Here is an 18667-nt window from a genome sequence, read left to right on the forward strand (position 1 = left end):
GCTTCCTGATTGGAACCTTCGATTAATAATTGCCCGTCTTTTTACGCCATACGGATATACGTTACGACCAGAAACCTGCCATTCCCATGTCCAGCTCGATTGTCGACACTTGGCGACTGGCCAGATTACCTTTGATTTACCCGAGGACCGTGCCAAGCGCGCCTCAGCCCTACAGGGCAACACGACCATTGGTTCGCTGGTGTCACGGCCGCTGGATGGGCTGGCCCTAGCCGTAATACTAAGTATGGCTGGAAGTTATTTATACCGTTCCGTTCGCAATCGGCCATGATACAGAGTAACAGAGTTGGTAAGGTACTTCCATCAGACGATCTCCCCGCGTCCAGCACAGGGAGCACGGAGTGTGGATAAGTAGCTGCGTGGTTGGTTAGTTAGTTTCATACAGGCCCCTCTAACGCAGTTGCATATTAAGATGATTGATTAACCTGATCGACTCCAGAGATCATCAGCATCCTTGGGTAAAGTACGACGCACGCCGTACATGAAATACTGCTGCCTGACCCAGATAATCCTTGCTTCTTGCGTCATCCCGGGTATGATGGACTTCCGAATGCCCGTCCTTTTATAGCAACGTCCCGGCCGAAAGAGGTATAGTCTGGGGGTTACCAGCGGGGCGTTTGCCCACCAGCCAATGGGGACACCCCACCACCCCCAATAATGAAGCAATCCCTGCAGGCATCCATTTTTGGCCGGCGATGGATGGCGTATCAGGATCGCATCAATTGATTGCCCGTGTAACTTACCACACTGGTACCTTACCTCTGGCAATACGGGCCAGGCACCGGCTATTGGCAGGCTTCATTCAAATGGTTCGACTCCCCCCCCTCCGGTGACATGCTTCAGGCTTCAGCCACTGTCTGAAGAAACGGTCGAAATCTTCTAGATTCTGAAGCCGCAAATCTCACTCGTGGTCCGGCTGGGGCCACATTCAAGTCTAATTTCCGTGCCCGGCCCAGCCACAGTGCCCGCTCCACTCCAGCATCACCCCAGCTTCACTGCCTCCCTGCCTGCCTTTATCACGACAAATTCTTCCTCCACCACATCTCCTCCGACCCACGATATATAAATAATCGTGAACCCTGATCGTCTGCTCGCTAGTCGGTCTCACTAGACAGGTTCCCGATCACTAGCGCGGATCTTCTTTGTTTGAACTCTGAACTCTCCATCTGCCCATGGAATCTATGCTCGCATCGACTGTGGATCTCATGGCTCGCCGATTCTTTCCTGGACATAGTGCCGCCTTAGGCTTGAGCTTATTTCTCTTCCTATTTATGTTTCTTCCGACGCTCGTGGTCTTATTGGCTGTCGTGGTGTTTTTCCTCTTTTACTATCCTCGTCTTCAGAAGTCGCATGATCGTTAGTTTCTGCTTGTTTTCGCGAGTCTGGTACGTGTGTACGTATGTCGAGAGCTGGAATTGGCTTGGTGCTAACTATTAGTCAGTACAATATGTGGCATACGGAGTTTATGATATGATACCATCGGGGTTCTCTGAAATGATTGTTGTCTATCTGCCATGTACTATATGGCTAGCATGATATGCATCATGGGTGCTTTTTGTTGCTTCGACGACCAGAATGCAGTCAGTTATACTTAGTTCTAATGATGAATGGTACTGCTCGAATCTTCACATCTTACATATTTTTCTCGCTAATTTATCTTTTAGCACTATCGCTGCATTCGACCGTAGTCGTATATTGAGCTCCTCTTTGGTTTGATGATGTCGTTCTTTCTTCCTTAGAGATCGAATTTGAGAGAATAAATGGTACGTGGTGTGTTGGTATATGAAATGTGATGTAATAAATCTATGCTTGTTTATAGAAGCCAAAGGCCAATCTAATCATCCTGGGTATTTGCTTCGGACATCAAGCGCTGAGATTCGGCAGCATGTTGAATGTGGAAATCGAAGCTGAGTTCACCAACTAAGCTTTTCACATTCCTATAGGACAAGGTAGTGTTAGTGGCGTTCGTTTTCCAACGCAGAGGGAGATACATACCGAAGAAGATTATCCAACGTAAAACTAACCACCGACCTCAAGACCTCCAGGCAAACGAACGCCGAAAAGGCCGGGTCTTGTACATGGCGAATACTCAACATCTCCTCATCAATGCGCTGTAATTCCCTGGCAAGCGGGAAGGTGTCCCCCGTGGACAGATACGGTGGCAAGGGCTGGGAGTTTAACACCGAAGCAGACAGATGGCAGAGCAAGGAGGTGATCTTGTGGGATTTAAAACCGGGGGATTGGAGAGCAATTGCCGCAAGGCGCGAAACCCATTTGTCGTCGTTTGATTCTGGTTGATCCTGAGAGCTAGAGTCGCTGGTGGATAGTGCGTCGAGGTTTTGGGTTGTTTGTGCCATGAGAGCCATGCTGGTTAGCATACGCTGGATTTGGGAGATGATCTGGTCGTAGGTTGACTTGGGAAATTTGCCCCCGATAGGAGGCTCAAACGTGCTAAAGTGGCTGTGCATACGGAGGCTGTTGAGCAGGATCATTTCCTCTTTGAAGACTTTGTGGCGTGAGCGTTCAAGGGTGTAGGATGCGGAGCTGACGTCTTCAGCCACGCCAAGTTCGCCGGTGAGCCAGAGCTCGATGGTTGTGTGCATGCAGCTGTAGAACTTAGCCAGAACGAAGAGACCTCGTCCGATGGATTTCCGGAGTGTCGATTTGGCGGTAATCGGGTAGGGAAAGACCACCCAGAAAAAGGAGATGGCGCAGCCGGCGGCTACGGCAGCGAGTTTGTAAGGTCCGAAAAGATAGATGGGATAGTAGGGTTGGCCATTGGATGTAGCAACCTCGACACCTAATTTCCGGACCTGTGTCGGTTAGGAAGGGTACATTCGAAGAAAAGTGGTGTTGTTTACCTGTAATTCGTATCCAACAATGACATTTAAAGTGACAATGGCAATGACAGATGCTCCAAAGTATTGAGAGACTTTCACATAAAAGTAGTACTGCAGGAAAGAATTAGCAGGGAATATCTTCAAGACGGATGCACAATTACCTCAAAGACATTCGCGAGATAGAGAAACACAATGACACCGGGAGTTCTCCCATCCACAATATACCAGACAATCAGGCTCAAGACCAACGAGACGGCGGTCGCGACAATACGCGCGACAAAGCCAAACATTGTCTGTCCACTTGTTGGGTTCATTCCGATCACAATGACAATCATAGCCCAGATGCATCTCTGGTGGATGAAGAACTCCTGGGTTTGACGGAGGAACGCCAGAATACCGACGCTAAAAGCAGCTGCCGCAACGCGGAAGCCAAAGACGCTTTGCTCGGATCTGATGAAGTGCGACAAGTAGCGAAGCGCCAAGCTGCCTTTCTCGAACCAGTTCGCAGGGGGCAGGTGTTCAGGGTCTGGGAAGTTGTTCGCCTCAGTTTGTGCAAAGACAGAAGGATCGACGTGTGAGGATTGTCTGCGGTCCGGAGCAGTCTTAGAGTCCTTCGTAGAATCGAGAGAGAGCCATCGTCTGATGGTGTTGAGTTTCGGGAGAATCAATTTGCTGCGCTTCATGGTCCCATCCTCAATTTTGCCATCTGCAAATTGGATTAAGTCGAGCGTCGCCATCAGTAGGGTATCTTGCAAGTGGCCCATGTACAGGATTAGAAAAAATTCTTGTTTGGCATCAGGGTCAGTGGTGACCGCTCTCGTGTCAGTTTGAGAGGTAGGATCATTCGACTTCTCTGAGACAGAAAAAGCCTCAAGCGATGCTAGACTTTTTGTCAGGTCCTTGCGATGGGAAAAGTATTTCCTCATTTCCCTCTCAAACTGCAGCGCGAAATTCGGCTGTAATGGAGTGAGCAGCTCGCCTGCCGCCTCTTCGTCGCTGTGGCCTAGATACTGTTTTTCCAGTGTTTTTCGCTTGACAAGCTCAAAGGCCAGTAAAACATAATGTAATCCAACGGTCACCAACTGGGAAGACTCCGCGAGGCGGTCGTGAAGCGTTTGGGCAAACTTTTGCAACTCGGATTGTTTCACAGATTCTTCCTCGTCATTATCTCGTGATCCGAGATTATTGTGGCGTGTCCCTTCGTTCTTGACAATCATATCCAACACTTCAGGGAGCATTGCCATTCCAGAAAGTGGTAACAAGATGCTTCGCAGCAAATTCCCAACTCTAGTCAGGTCATCTGCTGAGAGTTTGCCCCAAGCAATTTCGTCTGTCGAATAAAGCAAGTCTGATTGTAGTTTTCCATGTAGTGCGTTCAACTTGGTGATCGAAGCCGTCAGGCGTTTCTGTTTCGACTCAAGATCTGAGCTGGGGTTGTTTCCCATATCTCGCATACTCCGAGCCGTGCGACTCCTTTCCAGAAGCCCCGGACTTCCAGTCCACACCTCCGACGTGCCCTTCACGAAGCCGATCTGGGATTGGAGTACGGTGTCGATCTGCGCGACGTAGGCCTTGATATCGTCGAAGACATGGCCCCGGCTAGTGATTGGTAGTATGAGAAGAGAGACTCCGGTGGCGATTGCGAATCCCAGCATAAACCCCTTCAACAATCTAGATATGAACGATAGACCCTCTGATAGTGTGGTGAAGGTGCCCCCGCGGGTAATAGTAACGCAGGGGAAAATGGAAAAGGCAACCATCGGATCCTGCAGCTCCATCGGACGCCAGGCACGGATGGTATTAGCAATCCTATACAAATCTTAGCCAGAGCAGGAGGTACAGTTGGACACGTGTTACTATGTACCAGATCATGAAGATCAGCCATACAGCGGATACGGCACAGGCATCACTACTAAAGCCGTCTCTGACGCTCTCACTAGCGTCCGCAGGAATATTGTGCTCTCTCGCCCATACGGCACAGAAGACCGCTAGGCAGCAGAGAGAAGCAGATACACATGTCGATAGAAGATCAAAGAAGATGATCCGCATAAACTTTGCTCGAGGCGTGAGTGCCTGTGACAGTACCGATATCAGGGCTGACAGGTAGCCAATCGTGGAGGTAATGTCCGCTATAGCACTACTCTGGTAACTGCGGGACATCAGACTTGTTTAGTAGAGAGCATAGTACGAAGACCTTGCCTACATGGCAATGACAATAGTTGGTGGCAAAGCGCCTTTTAGCATAATAAGGAAGCTTTGCGCGTCCAGATCCAAGCGTTGTCTCCATGTCAATGGATTGAATACGCTGTGGGAGACCGAATTTAGCATTCACACCGTCTACAAGCACTCGAGCAACAGCCTACCTCAGCAATCTGGCCATTTTGCTCTTTCCAGAACCCCGTGGAGGAGCTAGGTGCATTGATTGCTGCGTCCGTACAGCCAAATGTTACAGGGAAGCAGAGTATCTCATGGACTCCCATATGAGCAGAATCAAGGGGGAATATATATTAGCATAGATTAGGGTGAAGAGTTTTCTGCTTCTGGCCCCTATGCCCGAAAGATCATCGATCCAGCCGGGCTGAAGACTGGCCGCATCCGGGTCGGGTTGCCGTGCCTGGCTCTCGTGACGCGTGCCGAGCGAAATGCCGATGGAAGGTTTCTGCTAGTAACTCAATGATGCGTCTACACGCCTTGTCCAATGAAGAACTTGACAACCATATACTATATTCATGGCGTCTGACATTGATATGATCCGAGAATAAACTCCCATCGTTGATTTATGCAGACTTGCAGTGTTGATTGGACGGAGACGTTCAACAGCAGCGTATCACAAAAAAGCTGAAGTGGATGTTGAAGGCCCGGGCATGAGGTCATCAGTCATTAGTCCTCAGTAGACCTCAGATACTCCGTAGAGAACCTCCTTTCCGAAGCCATCGGGATTCAAGCACGGGTAAGATAAGATCTCCCCTACCCTTGTCCGCAGGATTCTTTACGTCGGAGATCCAAGCCAATAATGAATGCATGAGCGAGTCGGAATATAATAGCGAACTCGGAGGGATGCTCGGAGCCGGCTGAAGCCTTTGCCGCGCTCCCCGCTCTTCAGTCACGTGAGGCTCGGCACACTTGCTGTCACTGTGTCTACCGCGTACGCCAGAGTCGGAGGAATACTCTCCGCAAGGAAGAAGGGGTCATGGTCTTCATTATTATTAATTTCTCTCCTCCGTTCATGATGGAGCACGGATTCCGGTCTGTGACTGAGAACTCTGCTCAGCGTGACATGATGACGAAGGGCCACCTCATGTTTTGTCTTGGTACATGAAGACATCACCTCGCATATGCAAGCTCTCATAGTCATACTTCCGCCTGCTGACCAAGCTGTCAGATAGGATGTGAACCGGGCTTGCTTGCGTGTATTCTAAATCGAACACTGTGGAGAGGTTTCTATGCCCGCCAGCCCCATGGCCATGATCTCATTGTGGCCAGGTTGATAACGGAGTCGCCTGGTTCACCTTTTATTTACATAGGCCAAGCCGGACAAGCGATAGGATAGGATAACTTTAGTTCCAAAACGCAGTCAACATTAACTACATGCGTCGCTAGCAGACCCATGTCAACGGTCCATGACATGACACAGCCATCAGTGGTGCTCAGCCACAGTGTGCGGAGACGGAGGGATGACAGGTCCGTGGTCTAGATCGTGACTCAGCGGTCGCATTAGGATGCACGGATTGTAAGAAATGACACTGAGTGGATAAGGCAAAAGAGCAAAGGTACCTGTGCTCAATGCTCAGTGCTATGGTGTTACGAATATTGATCGAGCAGATAGGCCAAGATTGTGGAATAATGGATCACGATAGCTCAGTGACCATTGCACAACAGACTCATGTGATGCGTTACCCAAAGCTGCTGCCAGCCGTGGAAACTAGAAATTGGTTACTGAATACCCCGAGGCACAGTAAAGTACCGTCATAGATACCGGAGGTCGGAGAAATGGTCCCGAGACGAGGCTGACTCCTGACGTAGTGATGGCCAATGAAAGATGGGTGTCATCGGGCTCGGAGTAAGCGCAAGGCGAGCCACGGCATGATTGGCCAGCAAACTTAGTGGGGCCTCTGTGCCGTGTGATCCAATTTGTTGAGAAATGGTGTGGGCTTGGCAATCCATTCCCAGTTTGGCCTCTTGATTCTGGGTCGGAGGTTTGGAATCCAGGTAATTGTGTATGTATCCAGTATGTGCTCGTCCGTCGGTAGCGATCCTCTGGATACGGAGTATCTTGCCCCTTGCTTCTGCAAGCCACGCCACCCCAAGGGTGATCGTGAAAATGAGATTCACAGGACTGGAACTACGACGGGGTCGCCCGTCAGTTGGGATCGATCATACTTTGGATCATTATTGACTTTACTTTTTTGCGCCTTTCCCACTGGTTTCACTGGCCCCACCATCGACGTCGTAGGTGTACATCTCTTGGGCTGATTTCGGCAAGGCGAGATTCCCATATGGATCTGCGGCCGAGAGGTGGAGACCTATCTACTTACTATCTCCCAAAAATAATAGCACCTCTCTAATTCCCATGCCCGGTATCCCCGCGACGATCACAGGCAGCTCGGAGACGACCAGACAAGACCGAGCAGCCGTGGAAACCGGTTGTCCGAGCCAGGGCCGGAGATAAGTAATGACCTCAGCGGTGCCTTGGATGGTGTCCAGGAGGCTGTGATAGGACATTGGGGCCCTGGGGGAGGGAGCAGAGGTTTGGCCACGATTGATAAGGTGTGAGGTGGGGACGCTGCGTGTCCATTCACAGTTGCGTCGGCGTCCAGGGCCTGGGCGAAACGGGGCGGACCATGGCTCCATTGCGCTTTGGGGTCAGGATCAGGATGATCATCCTGGTGCCTTGGCAAACATCATTGGCTCTGCTTCCATGCCACAGGCCCCGTCCCAGCAGGTTCAACGTTCTCGCTTCTCTTATAATCATCCGGTCGCTCGGTCTAGGGCCCTTCTGGCATCTAGCATCTCCCTTCTGAGGCTTGGCTTGCTTCTCCCTGTGTTCGACACAGCTTCCATCTCCGTATCACCCATCTCGACAGGCTACCTTCTGCCGCTCCTACCTGATCATTTCCGTTCCTGGTCCTGAAATACATGCGTAAGTCCTCTTCTACCTACCTACTTGCCTACCTACCTACCTACTCCCTCCTTCGCCATCCCTTTTCTCGGCCCTTCTGGGCCCTCACCCGCCACCACTGTTGGTCCCTCCGACTTTTCTTACTGACTTCTTGGCCCCCGTTGCAGACCGGATTCACTCGTGGGCGAAAGCTCACGCGTCTACCCTCAGCCCTCAGTCTCAGGGCCCCAACCAAGCGAACGAGTCCTCGGAGGACGCCTCTGCACAAGATGGACAAGTGAAAGAAGCTATACGTGACCCGGCCAGCCCGGAGTCGGAAAAAGATGCCAAAGAAGCCCCCAACAGGGGACTACTCGTCCGGATGAAGGATGGAACCATTCGTTTCACCGGACACACCAAAAGAGCCCTTTGCCACAGCTGGGTCAATGTGCTGCTCGTATTCGTCCCCGTAGGCATTGCCGCCGAGGCCGCGGGATTGAACCCAGGCTTGATCTTTGCCATGAATGCGATAGCCATCATCCCCTTGGCCGGTCTCCTCAGCCATGCCACCGAATGTGTTGCCAGTCGATTGGGTGACACCGTGGGTGCGCTCATCAATGTCACCTTCGGAAATGCTGTAGAGTTGATTATCTTGTATGTGAATCAAAGTCATCTATCTCCTTTAATATTTTCCGACAGTTCGGTGCTAATGCTTCGGTAGCATGTGAGTTATTGCCATGCAGGAACCTTATTGATCAATACTAAACACACCGGTGGCTCCAGTATTGCCCTAGTCAAGGTTTGTTAGCCCGTTGTCGGATTGTGGATTGTCCTAACGTGGTACAGAATGAAATTCGAATCGTCCAAGCATCGCTGCTGGGTTCCATCCTGGCGAATCTACTGTTAATCCTGGGCATGGCGTTTCTGCTCGGAGGTTTGCGCTTCCAGGAGCAGGCAAGTTTGCTGTCAGCACTGCTTGTGTAAATTCAGCTGACAATAGTAGATCTACAATAGCACTGTCACTCAAATGAGTGCATGTCTCCTCAGTTTGAGTGTCATGAGTTTGCTCCTTCCGGTAAGTTCTCATGCCCCCCAGTTAAATTTTCATACCTTCTGATGTTGTTCTAGACGGCCTTTCACGCTTCATGGTCGGACGAAACAGATGCTGATAAATACACCCTCAAAGTCAGCCGCGGAACTAGCGTTGTGAGTAGAAACAGGCTGCTATGCTCATTGCCCATCTAACTCGTATCAAATAGGTCCTACTTCTTGTGTACATCTTGTACATCGTGTTTCAACTCAAATCTCACGCTTATCTTTATGCCAGTATCCCCCAACAGATTATTGACGAGGAATCTCATCCAGGCATTCTGGCCGAGTTTATGAACAGCTCGTCAGATTCAAGCAGTTCCTCGGATGAGTCTGTGGATACTACGACGTCCTGGTCCACTGCCAAGCGTATCAAGAGGGCTATGAAATACAGACGACACCGCAAATCGAGCACCAGCTCTCGCGGCACCGTCTCCCCGCAGTCGTTCCGTAAGAAGTCGTTGGCCGATGTTCCTCCCACGGCGGTCATAGATGAGAACGCCGGCTCTGCTGCCGACCTGAGCGTCACTCATCAAGACGGGTCTGGGTCGTTTGTCATTGATTTTGGAGATGACACCCGGTATGATGCGGATCACGAACCACAGCCAAGGGACTTTGGGACACATAATGGTGCCAAGGCCTCCAAGGAAGATCGAAAGGCAAAGAGACGTGAGAGGCGAAAGCAAGAAAAGCGCGTCGAAAAGGAAAAAGGCACCACTTCTGTCACCAATACCACACTCACAGGCCGCCCTTCCATGAAAACCCACAAGTCAGAACCTACAGTTGATCGCGGACAGCCTCCTTTGCCAGTCGAGGAAGCAATTGAGCCCGCCAAGCGGCGATCGGCCTTCCGTCCCACGATGCCGTCTTTGCTCACCAACACGGTTTTTTCGACCACGACACCATCCAATGCAGCAGTGCCCGCAAGCCCTTCAAATCCCTATGGACTTCGGCGAACTCATTCTCTACCGTCTTTCACCAATCGTCCTCCCCCTCCGGGAAGTGCCGTTCAGTTCGCTCGGGGCGCCTCTCGCATGCCCACTGGTGTGACCCATACTACGGCCGAAGTGGCCCCCGAACAACCGGAGCCAGAGATGTCACGCACCGCGGCGGTGGTGATGCTCCTGGTGTCAACCGGTCTTGTCGCGGTGTGCGCGGAGTTCCTTGTCGATGCCATTCCCACCATGGTCGAAAGTTCATCCGTCAGCGAAGCTTTCATCGGTCTGATTATCCTTCCCATTGTCGGCAACGCCGCGGAACACGTCACGGCAGTCAGTGTAGCCACCAAAAACAAAATGGACCTAGCGATCGGTGTATCGGTGGGAAGTAGTATTCAAATTGGTATGTATCTGAAATATCCGTCGTCGAACCCAGACTCATTCCTCGCAGCAATCTTCGTAACCCCGTTGGTCGTCATCCTTGGCTGGTGTATGGACAAGGACATGTCCTTGTACTTCACGCTGTTCGAGACCATCTGCCTGTTCGTCACGGCATTTGTTGTGAACTTCCTGGTGCTTGATGGTCGAAGCAACTACTTGGAAGGCTCTCTACTTATTGCAGCCTATGTAATCATCAGGTAAGTTACCTTCTGACTTGGCACCTTACCGGATACTAACATGTTTAGTGTTGCCGCGTTCTATTATCCCGATAGTGGTCAGTCCAGCACCACGGCGGGAGCATAATCTCTCCCTATGACTCAGCAGCTTGATGTTACACCCTAGCGTTTACACATCAAATTGCACATTGCAGGTGAGAAGGGGTGGCATCTTGCGCCAAGGGTGGAGATGGGGGTGGTCGGAAGAAATTCTATAGCATTAAACGATAATGTAAATATTGCTGCCTGGTTTACTCGGCGCATATCAGAATGCAGATTATATTTGTTTATGACTGTTCCAGTCTGTTTCATAACCTGCGGTATTTTGTTCGGTGTTGGTGCCGGCGCCATGCTTTCACTGCATGAAATAATATATCAACTTGCTGCCAAGATGAAGGACTCCCTTGCTCAGAACTCCACCGAGACTCCAACGGTGCAATAACAGCAGGCAACCGAATTCTACCTTCTTCCGGACGCATCTGTTGACTCATGGCTGCAGGCCTGCCAGACAGGTCCGATTAAGATGGTACCAGAGGAAAAGTGGCTGAGGCACTGTTGACACCCGCCACAGCCACTGAGTAAGACACACGTGGCGCTTTGCTCAGGGGCTGCGGAGGGGCTGGTCTTGGCGTAATTTATCCGGTTCCAGATACATCGCCCACCCGCTTGTTACCGGCGCTTCATCTCGCCTACGTGTCCGGTATATTGGGTGAATTTGATTCAATATGGCGTTTTCTCTGCCGTGTGGAATTCCAGCCCGCAGCGATCAGCCATGCTTCGGCTGGAGGACCCTATCAAGCCGCTTTCTGGAAGGCTGCCCAAATGGACGGTAGCCGGCTGGGCAATGATCGATCCATAATACGGCGTCATTACGGGGTGGGGGAGTACTGTGGCTGGTGGGATACAGCGCTTCCGATTGGGCGGAAGTGAGGCCTCGGCACCAGCCCTGTGTGGCGCCAAGAAAAAAAGGGAGCAACGGACTTCTGCGGAATCGTTGGGACAAGTCAGACGGAGAATTCGGTAGGTCTTTTCTTAGCAGTCGCGCTGGTCGGTCATTGGTTGTTTCAGGTTGTGCAGTGAGCCTGGCTGGTTGGCGGTTAGCCAGGCATCCGCGATGGATGGCATCTGCCCCTCCATGCACTTTCCTAGGCATCCCGCATCCAGCAGATGAGCTGTGATGAATTTCATGCGCTTCAGCCACGCTGCACATCTTCGGTGTCTGCAATTACGCAGTATCTACTGCTAAATAATGAACAGGATTCAATCCAGCCCCAGTTGCGCCGGGTCTGCCCCCTTCAGGGGCGGTGCTGTTACGTCTCTGCCTAATCGGCGTGCATCTCCAGACTGCCAGATCTACAGCGTCCAGTCATGACCATCCACCCGACTATTGACGCTTCCCCATCCCACCTAATAACCCAGTGGGGACTGCCTGCCTTAGCGCCAGCCTGGGTCCCGATGCCGATGGGCTGAGGTGAATCCCTGAGAGCCGTTGATGCTGATGCACCCGTGTCCCCAACTCCAACTCTCCCCCTCCACCTGACAGGGTCTCCCGAACCACTTTGAATATTTAAGGGTCTACGATCCGTCCGTTATCTCTTTCTTCTCTTTCCTCTTCTATCCTCCTTTCCTTCTTCCACATTCTCCCACCACACCACCATGTCTTACTACCCACCACAGGATTCCTACTACGGAGGACGCCCTCCATATGAGCGTCCTCCCTACGAGGGTGGCCCTCCTCCTGAGAGACCCCCTTATGACCGCCCTCCCTACGACCGTCCTCCTTACGACCGTCCTCCCTATGAGAGTGGTCCTCCCCCCGACAGGCCTCCTTATGACCGTCCTCCTTACGACCGTCCCCCTCCCGAGAGATACAACTCCGGTCCTCCCCCGTCTGACCGCCCCCCATACGACCGCCCTCCGTACGGTGACCGTTCACCCTACGAGGGTGGCGAACGCTCCTTCGACTCTCCTCCTCCTCGTCCTCCCTACGCCAGCCCTCCTCCTTCCTCTCGTCCTCCTCCCGTCCCTCCCCCTCCTCTTCCCATGGACTGGGTCCAGGAATGGGACCCTAACGCCCGCCGTGCCTACTTTGTCCACATACCCTCTGGCCGCTCGGAATGGATTCTTCCTGCTGATGGCTCCCGCGATATGGGTCCCCCGGGTCCCCCTCCGCCGCAGGAAGGCGGATACTACTCTCCGGACCCTGAGGCTGCGCAGGCTGCCGCGGAGGAGCAGAAGAAGAAGGACAGGAAGAACATGCTCCTTGGAGCTGCAGGTGGTCTGGCCGTCGGTGCTCTCGGAGCTGCCTTCATCACCCACGAGATTGGTACATTGCCCTACCATCAACCCCCTCATGTTCTCAGAATGCTAATTGTGATTTAGACGAGCACCGTGAAGAAGAGCGTGAAGAAGAGGAACGCGAGGATGCGCCTCCTCCGATGATGTACCAGCGGGAGACCATCATTGAGCGTGAGGAGGTGCCCGTCTACGAGCCCTACCCGGAGGATGACTGGTAGACGATTTCCTCTACTTGCATCATACCTGGTTCTGTTAATTCATTGCATTTTCGGGAATTGTTTAGCTGTATCCTATGCATTTAACTATACCTATACCAATATAGATTGGATTCGATTACAATTGTATGTTGTTGCGTACGTGGCATATGATAGCTTAGTCGACTATTGCATGTGGTCGTAGTTTGATAGTATATTATAGCCACTCAACCATGAGCATCCCAGTATGTAGACAGTGAATATGTAATATCATTTGCATCTCAGCACAAGACCTTACTTCCTAGAGATATACCCCAACCAAGCATCGAACAATGAATCACAAAATCTAGACATCACAACCACTCATAAATCAAAACCAACGAAACAACATGAAACTAAACCCCTCCATTCATCCATCCACCCATCCATCCATCCTCCTCCCCCCAACAAACCACCCATACTATATAGCATCCTACTTCCAACAAACAATCTCCCCATGCAAAACCCCAAACCACCCCTCCTCACAACCCACCCACTCCTCCCACCCCCTAACCACCCCCTCCAACTCCTCCCTCGTCGCATACCCCCCCTCAACCACCACCTCGGCCCACTTACTCCCCCGACCCTGGCCCTCTCCGCCATCCCACCCCCCAATACCTCCTCTCCTCCAGCTCACTAAAGCACCACGCCCCCGCACTCCTCCTCACCTTCTCCCTCTCAAACCCCGCCTCCACAGCCCAAACATGTATCCTTTCCCCGGGGTTCGGATTCCCGCCATTCCCCCTCCCCACCCTCTCCATCAACTCATTCCACTTCCTTATCCCCTCGTTATCCTCCGGGTACCAACTCATCTTACTACTCTCCCTTGCGGCCACGATCCCATTCGGCTTGGTTACTCTCCGCATTTCCCTCAACGCTTGCACCGGATCAGCGATATGCTGCAGGACTTGGTGTACGTGGACTAGGTCGAAGGTGTTGTCGCCAAAGGGGAGAGAGTGGATATCGCCAATTTGGAATGTAACGTTGGTGATGGATTCGGTGGAGGCGAGGTTGCGCGCGTGGGTTAAAGGTTCAGGGACGGGTTCGAGACCGATTACGTGCCCGTGGGGTACGCGCCGGGCGAAATCGATGGTCATGCTTCCGGGGCCGCAGCCGATGTCGAGGATTTGCATGCTGGGGGTGAGGTAAGGGAGGAGGTAGGAGGCGGAGTTGGTGAGGGTGCGCCAGTTGTGGGTGGTGAGGACGGGGGAGGTGTGGTTGGTTGTGTAGGTCATTTTGGGTTTGGAGTTGGGTGAATTGGGGAGAAGGTGGTGGTGGGATTGTTGTTGTAGGAGGAGGAGGAGGAGTAGTTGTTGTTGTAGTTGATGTTGTAGTGATTAATGGGTTTATATGCTCAGGGTGAGGCCCACTTTAATGGTGGGAGGTGGGGTGGGGATCGGAGTTCCGAGATGGTGGTTCTGAACATGATGTGTGGGAGGTTTATGGCATTTTTTAGTCGGAGAACAAGACACATTGTCCAAAAATATATTCATTCTGGTATTGCCCGACGGTAATACTAGGTAATAGTATGAGAAAAATGATTATTTATTTAGTAAGAAATTGCACTGGCAGAAGTGGCATAGCAAGATCAACACCCATGTACATGAGTAGTCACTCCAAACATCATCATTCCAAACTCATCCACTGTTTTTATCCACCGTCCAATTCTTTCTCGTCGTCGTGGTGTCCCCGTCTCTGCAGATCTCCAAAGTTCCGATATCTCCAACATCCCATCTTGCCACTGGAGGAGATGCCGATCGTACTCTTTCTCCCATGTTTCTCGAGTACTAGCCTCCCACAATAGCTTGGCCTCAGGGGCAAAAACGCCCGTCATTTCATCCGCAATAAAGTTAGGCAGGAGTTTGTCGGCGTTATATACACTACAGAACAAGTACATGGTAAAAATCGACCGGCGCTTAGCGGCCGCCACAATCCACGATTCCCAGCTAGGCTTTGTATGCGAGATCTCAGCGGCACAAAAGAGTCCATTCCGAGCAGTACGGAAAGCCATCTCCATGAGTGTAATCATGACCTTGTCGGTGACATTCGGGCTGTCTCCCAGAGGAGAGAAGTATAGCATGATAGAGTATATGAGATAGGCCTGAAAGGTTGCAAGTAGATCGATGTCATTCGAACGAGTCCTGTCCTATTAAATTCGGTATCAGTATGCAGTACCTCTCACCATATTTCAAGCTAACCTCATTCTCCAGCCGCTCCATCTCCTTCTCCACAGTCTCGACCACCAAGGCCTCACTCCCCACCGCAGCCTGTTCCCACATTCGCACCAGACTATAACAATTAGCCAAGGCACGGGGCATTCTACCCCCCGTAACCTGCAATCGATGGATGATCGGCGGGACCTCTCCATCTCTCATCATACATCGGGGATATGTGCTCAATATCCTGGAGATGAACTGCAGCGTGAATGGATGATAAGTCTTCGGAACCTCATTTTGCCCCAGCGGAGGCAGAATATAAGGCCGAAGCCATCGATCGCGAATGATTACCGCATCTTCACTTGGCACCAGATCAACCAACGTCAAGTCCAGTCCACTGATTTCCTCACGCACAGTGTTGGACGCCTGCCTGCGTGGCTGACGCGGAGTCCAGGCCGAACTGCTAAAGTTGGCTAGGGGGATAGGCATTGTATCGAGCTGCGATGAACTGAATATCGGCAAGACTGGCTCAGTGGGCGCCGTGTAGTTGAGCTCGGCCGGAGGGGTGACGACAGGAGGATGGGATGGATATTCGCAGGGCCGGGCGAGCGATCGGCAGCGGGAACAGGTCGGCTTCTCCAGATCACAGCGGACTTTGGATTTGGTGCAGCCTTGACAAGCCTTTTTGCGCGGGGGAGGCCGGTGTCCTCGTCTCTGACGTGGAGATGTCATGGTTGTGGAGTTGATGTTTTGAGGTGTTTTCGGAGTTCCGATCCGGGAAATGAACACCCGATGAGGGGTGATTAGTCACCCTTTCAGTACTTTCCTTACTAGGAAGGTGGTCCTGGGTTGGCAGGATTTGTACAAACATCCTCGTTCGCATCATGACTCTTCATTCTCAACAGCATATCTTTAACGTTGGCCAGTCCAGTTCAGCGTTATGAATTCAGTACATCTTTCCACTGTCGACTCCAAACCCCCTGACACCTGTCCTTCCGGTAAGTCGTGAAGAGGGAATTGCTTGATAATCATCTTATTGACAATAGGATCAGACGAAAAGCCCGACCCTCTCTTCTCTTATACCTCCGGTCGCTGGCTATGGGATGAAGCATCCCAACTTTTGCAACGGTACCGGTCCTTTAATGTCGATGAGCTCAAAAAAGCCGCCGCCAGATCCGTCAATGCCAGATCCTGCGTCAAGTTAATCAAGTTCAATGAGGATGGATATTATAAGACTTTCTTGTTAACAATGGACAATGGTGTGGAGGTCTTTGCGAAGTTGCCGAATCCTTTGGTCCCCGAGAAGGTTGCAACAGCCAGTGAAGTTGCAACGCTTGACTTCCTTCGAAACGAGCTAGACATACCCGTTCCTCGAGTCTTTGCCTGGAGTAGCAGCAAGGACCAACCTGTTGGGGTAGAATATATCATCATGGAAAAACCTCCTGGGCAGGAGCTGACCAATGTTTGGCCTACTATGGATCTTTCCCATAGGATGGATATTGTGGCCCAGTTGGTGAGTATTCAAGCGAAAATAGCTACTGTCGACTTGCACAGTTATGGAAGCCTGTACTACCGAAAAGACATTGAAGATGGTCTTGATGTTCCTGGACTCGTTGATCGATTTTGCATCGGTCCCAGCTACGAAGCACGATTCTGGGAGGAGGAGAGGAGATCAATGGACTATTATAGAGGTCCCTGTAAGTTGATCATATCCTTGTTGCTATAGAGAAAAGGTTAACGAGAGACCGAGCAGGGATTTCATCCGAGGCATATGTGAAAGATATCGCGAGGCGGGAGAGGGAATGGATCCTGCGATTTGCAAAGCCCCATCAATTAGAAGACCCTCAAAGACAGCCATACACTCAAGAGTCTCCTCGTTGGCATGCAGAACTGCTTGACCGATATCTGAAGATGGTATCTAACTTGATGCCACCCCATAAGGGCCTACATCGGTCGGTACTTTGGCACCCCGATCTACAGGACAGTAATATATTTGTCGAACAAAACCGGATTGTAAGCATCATTGGTTGGCAAGGCGGTTCAAGTCTTCCAATATACTATGCATGCGAAGTACCCAGGTTTCTGCAAATAGATATCACGTCTTCTCTCAACCTGATTCTGACTGCAAGACTAACATCGCAAGAAAGAAAGGAGAGTCGACGGAGAAACCCGCTCACACAGCTTCAAGAGTTCTATATTTCCAAATTTCAGGAACTTGACAACGATGTCTTCTCTGCACTGTCGTTTCCTCAAGCTTTGACTCGACAGCGACTCATTCATTCTGCAGGATACACGTGGGAAGATGATGGGCTAATCGTGTTTCTGGAGCTGCAGCAGCAAGCGAGGCGTGAATGGACCGAGCTAACAGGCCTGCCACTGAGCTCTTGTCCTGTCAGATCCGACGAAAATAAAGAGTTTCCTCACTGTAATGATAGAAATAGTTTGGCCGGTCGCCGAGTTGTCTTCCACCTCCTCGGAATCCCTCGGGATGGCTGGGTACATCGCAAAGACTTTGAGGCCAAGGTAGAGGTGATGCGGAATCTAGCGGGCTCTATCATCAAATCAGCCACAGATAAGGACGACGCGAAACGAGCACTACGATCTTGGAAGCTATCGGAATCCGGGCCCGCCAGTCTATCAGGAAACCAAATGGTTTTCTAGAGGCCCTTGCCGTGCATGGGTCGTAGTCACTACCATAGAACAGTGTCTGGAAGTTGGCCTTATTACTATCGTGTTGCTGCCATCGGGATTTGGAATATGGAGAAAAAAGGTCTGCCGAAGTAGTTAGATTCGCACGGGACGAATTCAAATATTATTGTTAGAGAAATTCATCGATAACTTTAACATAACCATAGCGAAAGCAAAGCTCTCCGTAAAATTCTGCCAAAAGACTCTATCCGCACAGAAACACCAAGAATGGCCATACCAGGTCTCTGCATACACGACCGACCATTAGACCCTTTCTGTCAACGTACAAGCGGACACCACACCTCATATTCCTAGCCACACCGGCGAGGTCACAACCACACTTATCTCTTACTCAACCTACATAATCAACCAGTATACTCTATACAGAAGACCTATAAATAGATACAAATTAAATACGTAATTCTAAAAAAGCACCCCCTCAAGACACAGTCTAGATATCTCACGCAGGACCTTTAGGACCTCACATAGAACGATAAACAACCCCCGAGATAGTATACTTAATATCTCTAGACGCGTAACTAACCTCGGGTATCATTAAGTCAGGCGGAGGAGGTCCTACTAGTAGGTATGTAGTATGAATAAGTAAGCATTTTCTGTAACAGGCATCTCCTGCCATAAGCGCCTGCCTAACA

General features: G+C 51.1%; 7 protein-coding genes across 7 annotated transcripts; 4 read left to right on the forward strand and 3 right to left on the reverse strand.

Annotated features, from left to right (window-relative positions):
• Positions 1–1641: 1641 nt before the first annotated feature.
• BO94DRAFT_612428 (uncharacterized protein) lies at positions 1642–5343 on the reverse strand. The gene is made up of 7 exons (XM_025616677.1): positions 5222–5343; positions 5062–5163; positions 4723–5007; positions 3020–4667; positions 2898–2969; positions 2014–2831; positions 1642–1955 (listed from the first exon to the last, which is right to left on the reverse strand). Exons 1-7 carry the CDS (start codon positions 5275–5277, stop codon positions 1853–1855), a joined length of 3084 nt encoding a protein of 1027 aa, XP_025470635.1. The 5' UTR covers positions 5278–5343; the 3' UTR covers positions 1642–1852.
• A 744-nt stretch (positions 5344–6087) lies between these two features.
• BO94DRAFT_582300 (putative membrane bound cation transporter) lies at positions 6088–10727 on the forward strand (the record flags this gene model as incomplete). The annotated part of the gene is made up of 9 exons (XM_025615468.1): positions 6088–6169; positions 8145–8614; positions 8678–8755; positions 8803–8921; positions 8971–9031; positions 9085–9162; positions 9216–10386; positions 10435–10621; positions 10670–10727. The coding sequence occupies 9 exons, from the start codon at positions 6088–6090 to the stop codon at positions 10725–10727; spliced, it is 2304 nt and encodes a 767-aa protein (XP_025470636.1).
• On the forward strand, positions 10728–11161 carry BO94DRAFT_312016 (uncharacterized protein). Its single transcript, XM_025606830.1, has one exon. It carries the CDS (start codon positions 10830–10832, stop codon positions 11079–11081), a length of 252 nt encoding a protein of 83 aa, XP_025470637.1. The 5' UTR covers positions 10728–10829; the 3' UTR covers positions 11082–11161.
• A 1134-nt stretch (positions 11162–12295) lies between these two features.
• BO94DRAFT_582301 (WW domain protein) lies at positions 12296–13155 on the forward strand (the record flags this gene model as incomplete). Its single annotated transcript, XM_025615469.1, has 2 exons — positions 12296–12965; positions 13022–13155. The coding sequence occupies 2 exons, from the start codon at positions 12296–12298 to the stop codon at positions 13153–13155; spliced, it is 804 nt and encodes a 267-aa protein (XP_025470638.1).
• Positions 13156–13603: 448 nt separating this feature from the next.
• BO94DRAFT_563437 (class I SAM-dependent methyltransferase) lies at positions 13604–14506 on the reverse strand (the record flags this gene model as incomplete). Its single annotated transcript, XM_025614358.1, has 2 exons — positions 13779–14506; positions 13604–13756 (listed from the first exon to the last, which is right to left on the reverse strand). The coding sequence occupies exons 1-2, from the start codon at positions 14403–14405 to the stop codon at positions 13604–13606; spliced, it is 780 nt and encodes a 259-aa protein (XP_025470639.1). The 5' UTR covers positions 14406–14506.
• A 230-nt stretch (positions 14507–14736) lies between these two features.
• Positions 14737–16067, reverse strand: BO94DRAFT_531873 (Zn(II)2Cys6 transcription factor domain-containing protein). The gene is made up of 2 exons (XM_025610996.1): positions 15369–16067; positions 14737–15316 (listed from the first exon to the last, which is right to left on the reverse strand). The coding sequence occupies exons 1-2, from the start codon at positions 16056–16058 to the stop codon at positions 14759–14761; spliced, it is 1248 nt and encodes a 415-aa protein (XP_025470640.1). The 5' UTR covers positions 16059–16067; the 3' UTR covers positions 14737–14758.
• Positions 16068–16266: 199 nt separating this feature from the next.
• Positions 16267–17987, forward strand: BO94DRAFT_563439 (uncharacterized protein; the record flags this gene model as incomplete). The annotated part of the gene is made up of 3 exons (XM_025614359.1): positions 16267–16324; positions 16373–17023; positions 17080–17987. 3 exons carry the CDS (start codon positions 16267–16269, stop codon positions 17985–17987), a joined length of 1617 nt encoding a protein of 538 aa, XP_025470641.1.
• Positions 17988–18667: the final 680 nt, after the last annotated feature.

Source organism: Aspergillus sclerotioniger (genome assembly GCF_003184525.1).
Source record: "Aspergillus sclerotioniger CBS 115572 chromosome Unknown BO94scaffold_5, whole genome shotgun sequence".
NCBI classification, from domain to species: domain Eukaryota; kingdom Fungi; phylum Ascomycota; class Eurotiomycetes; order Eurotiales; family Aspergillaceae; genus Aspergillus; species Aspergillus sclerotioniger.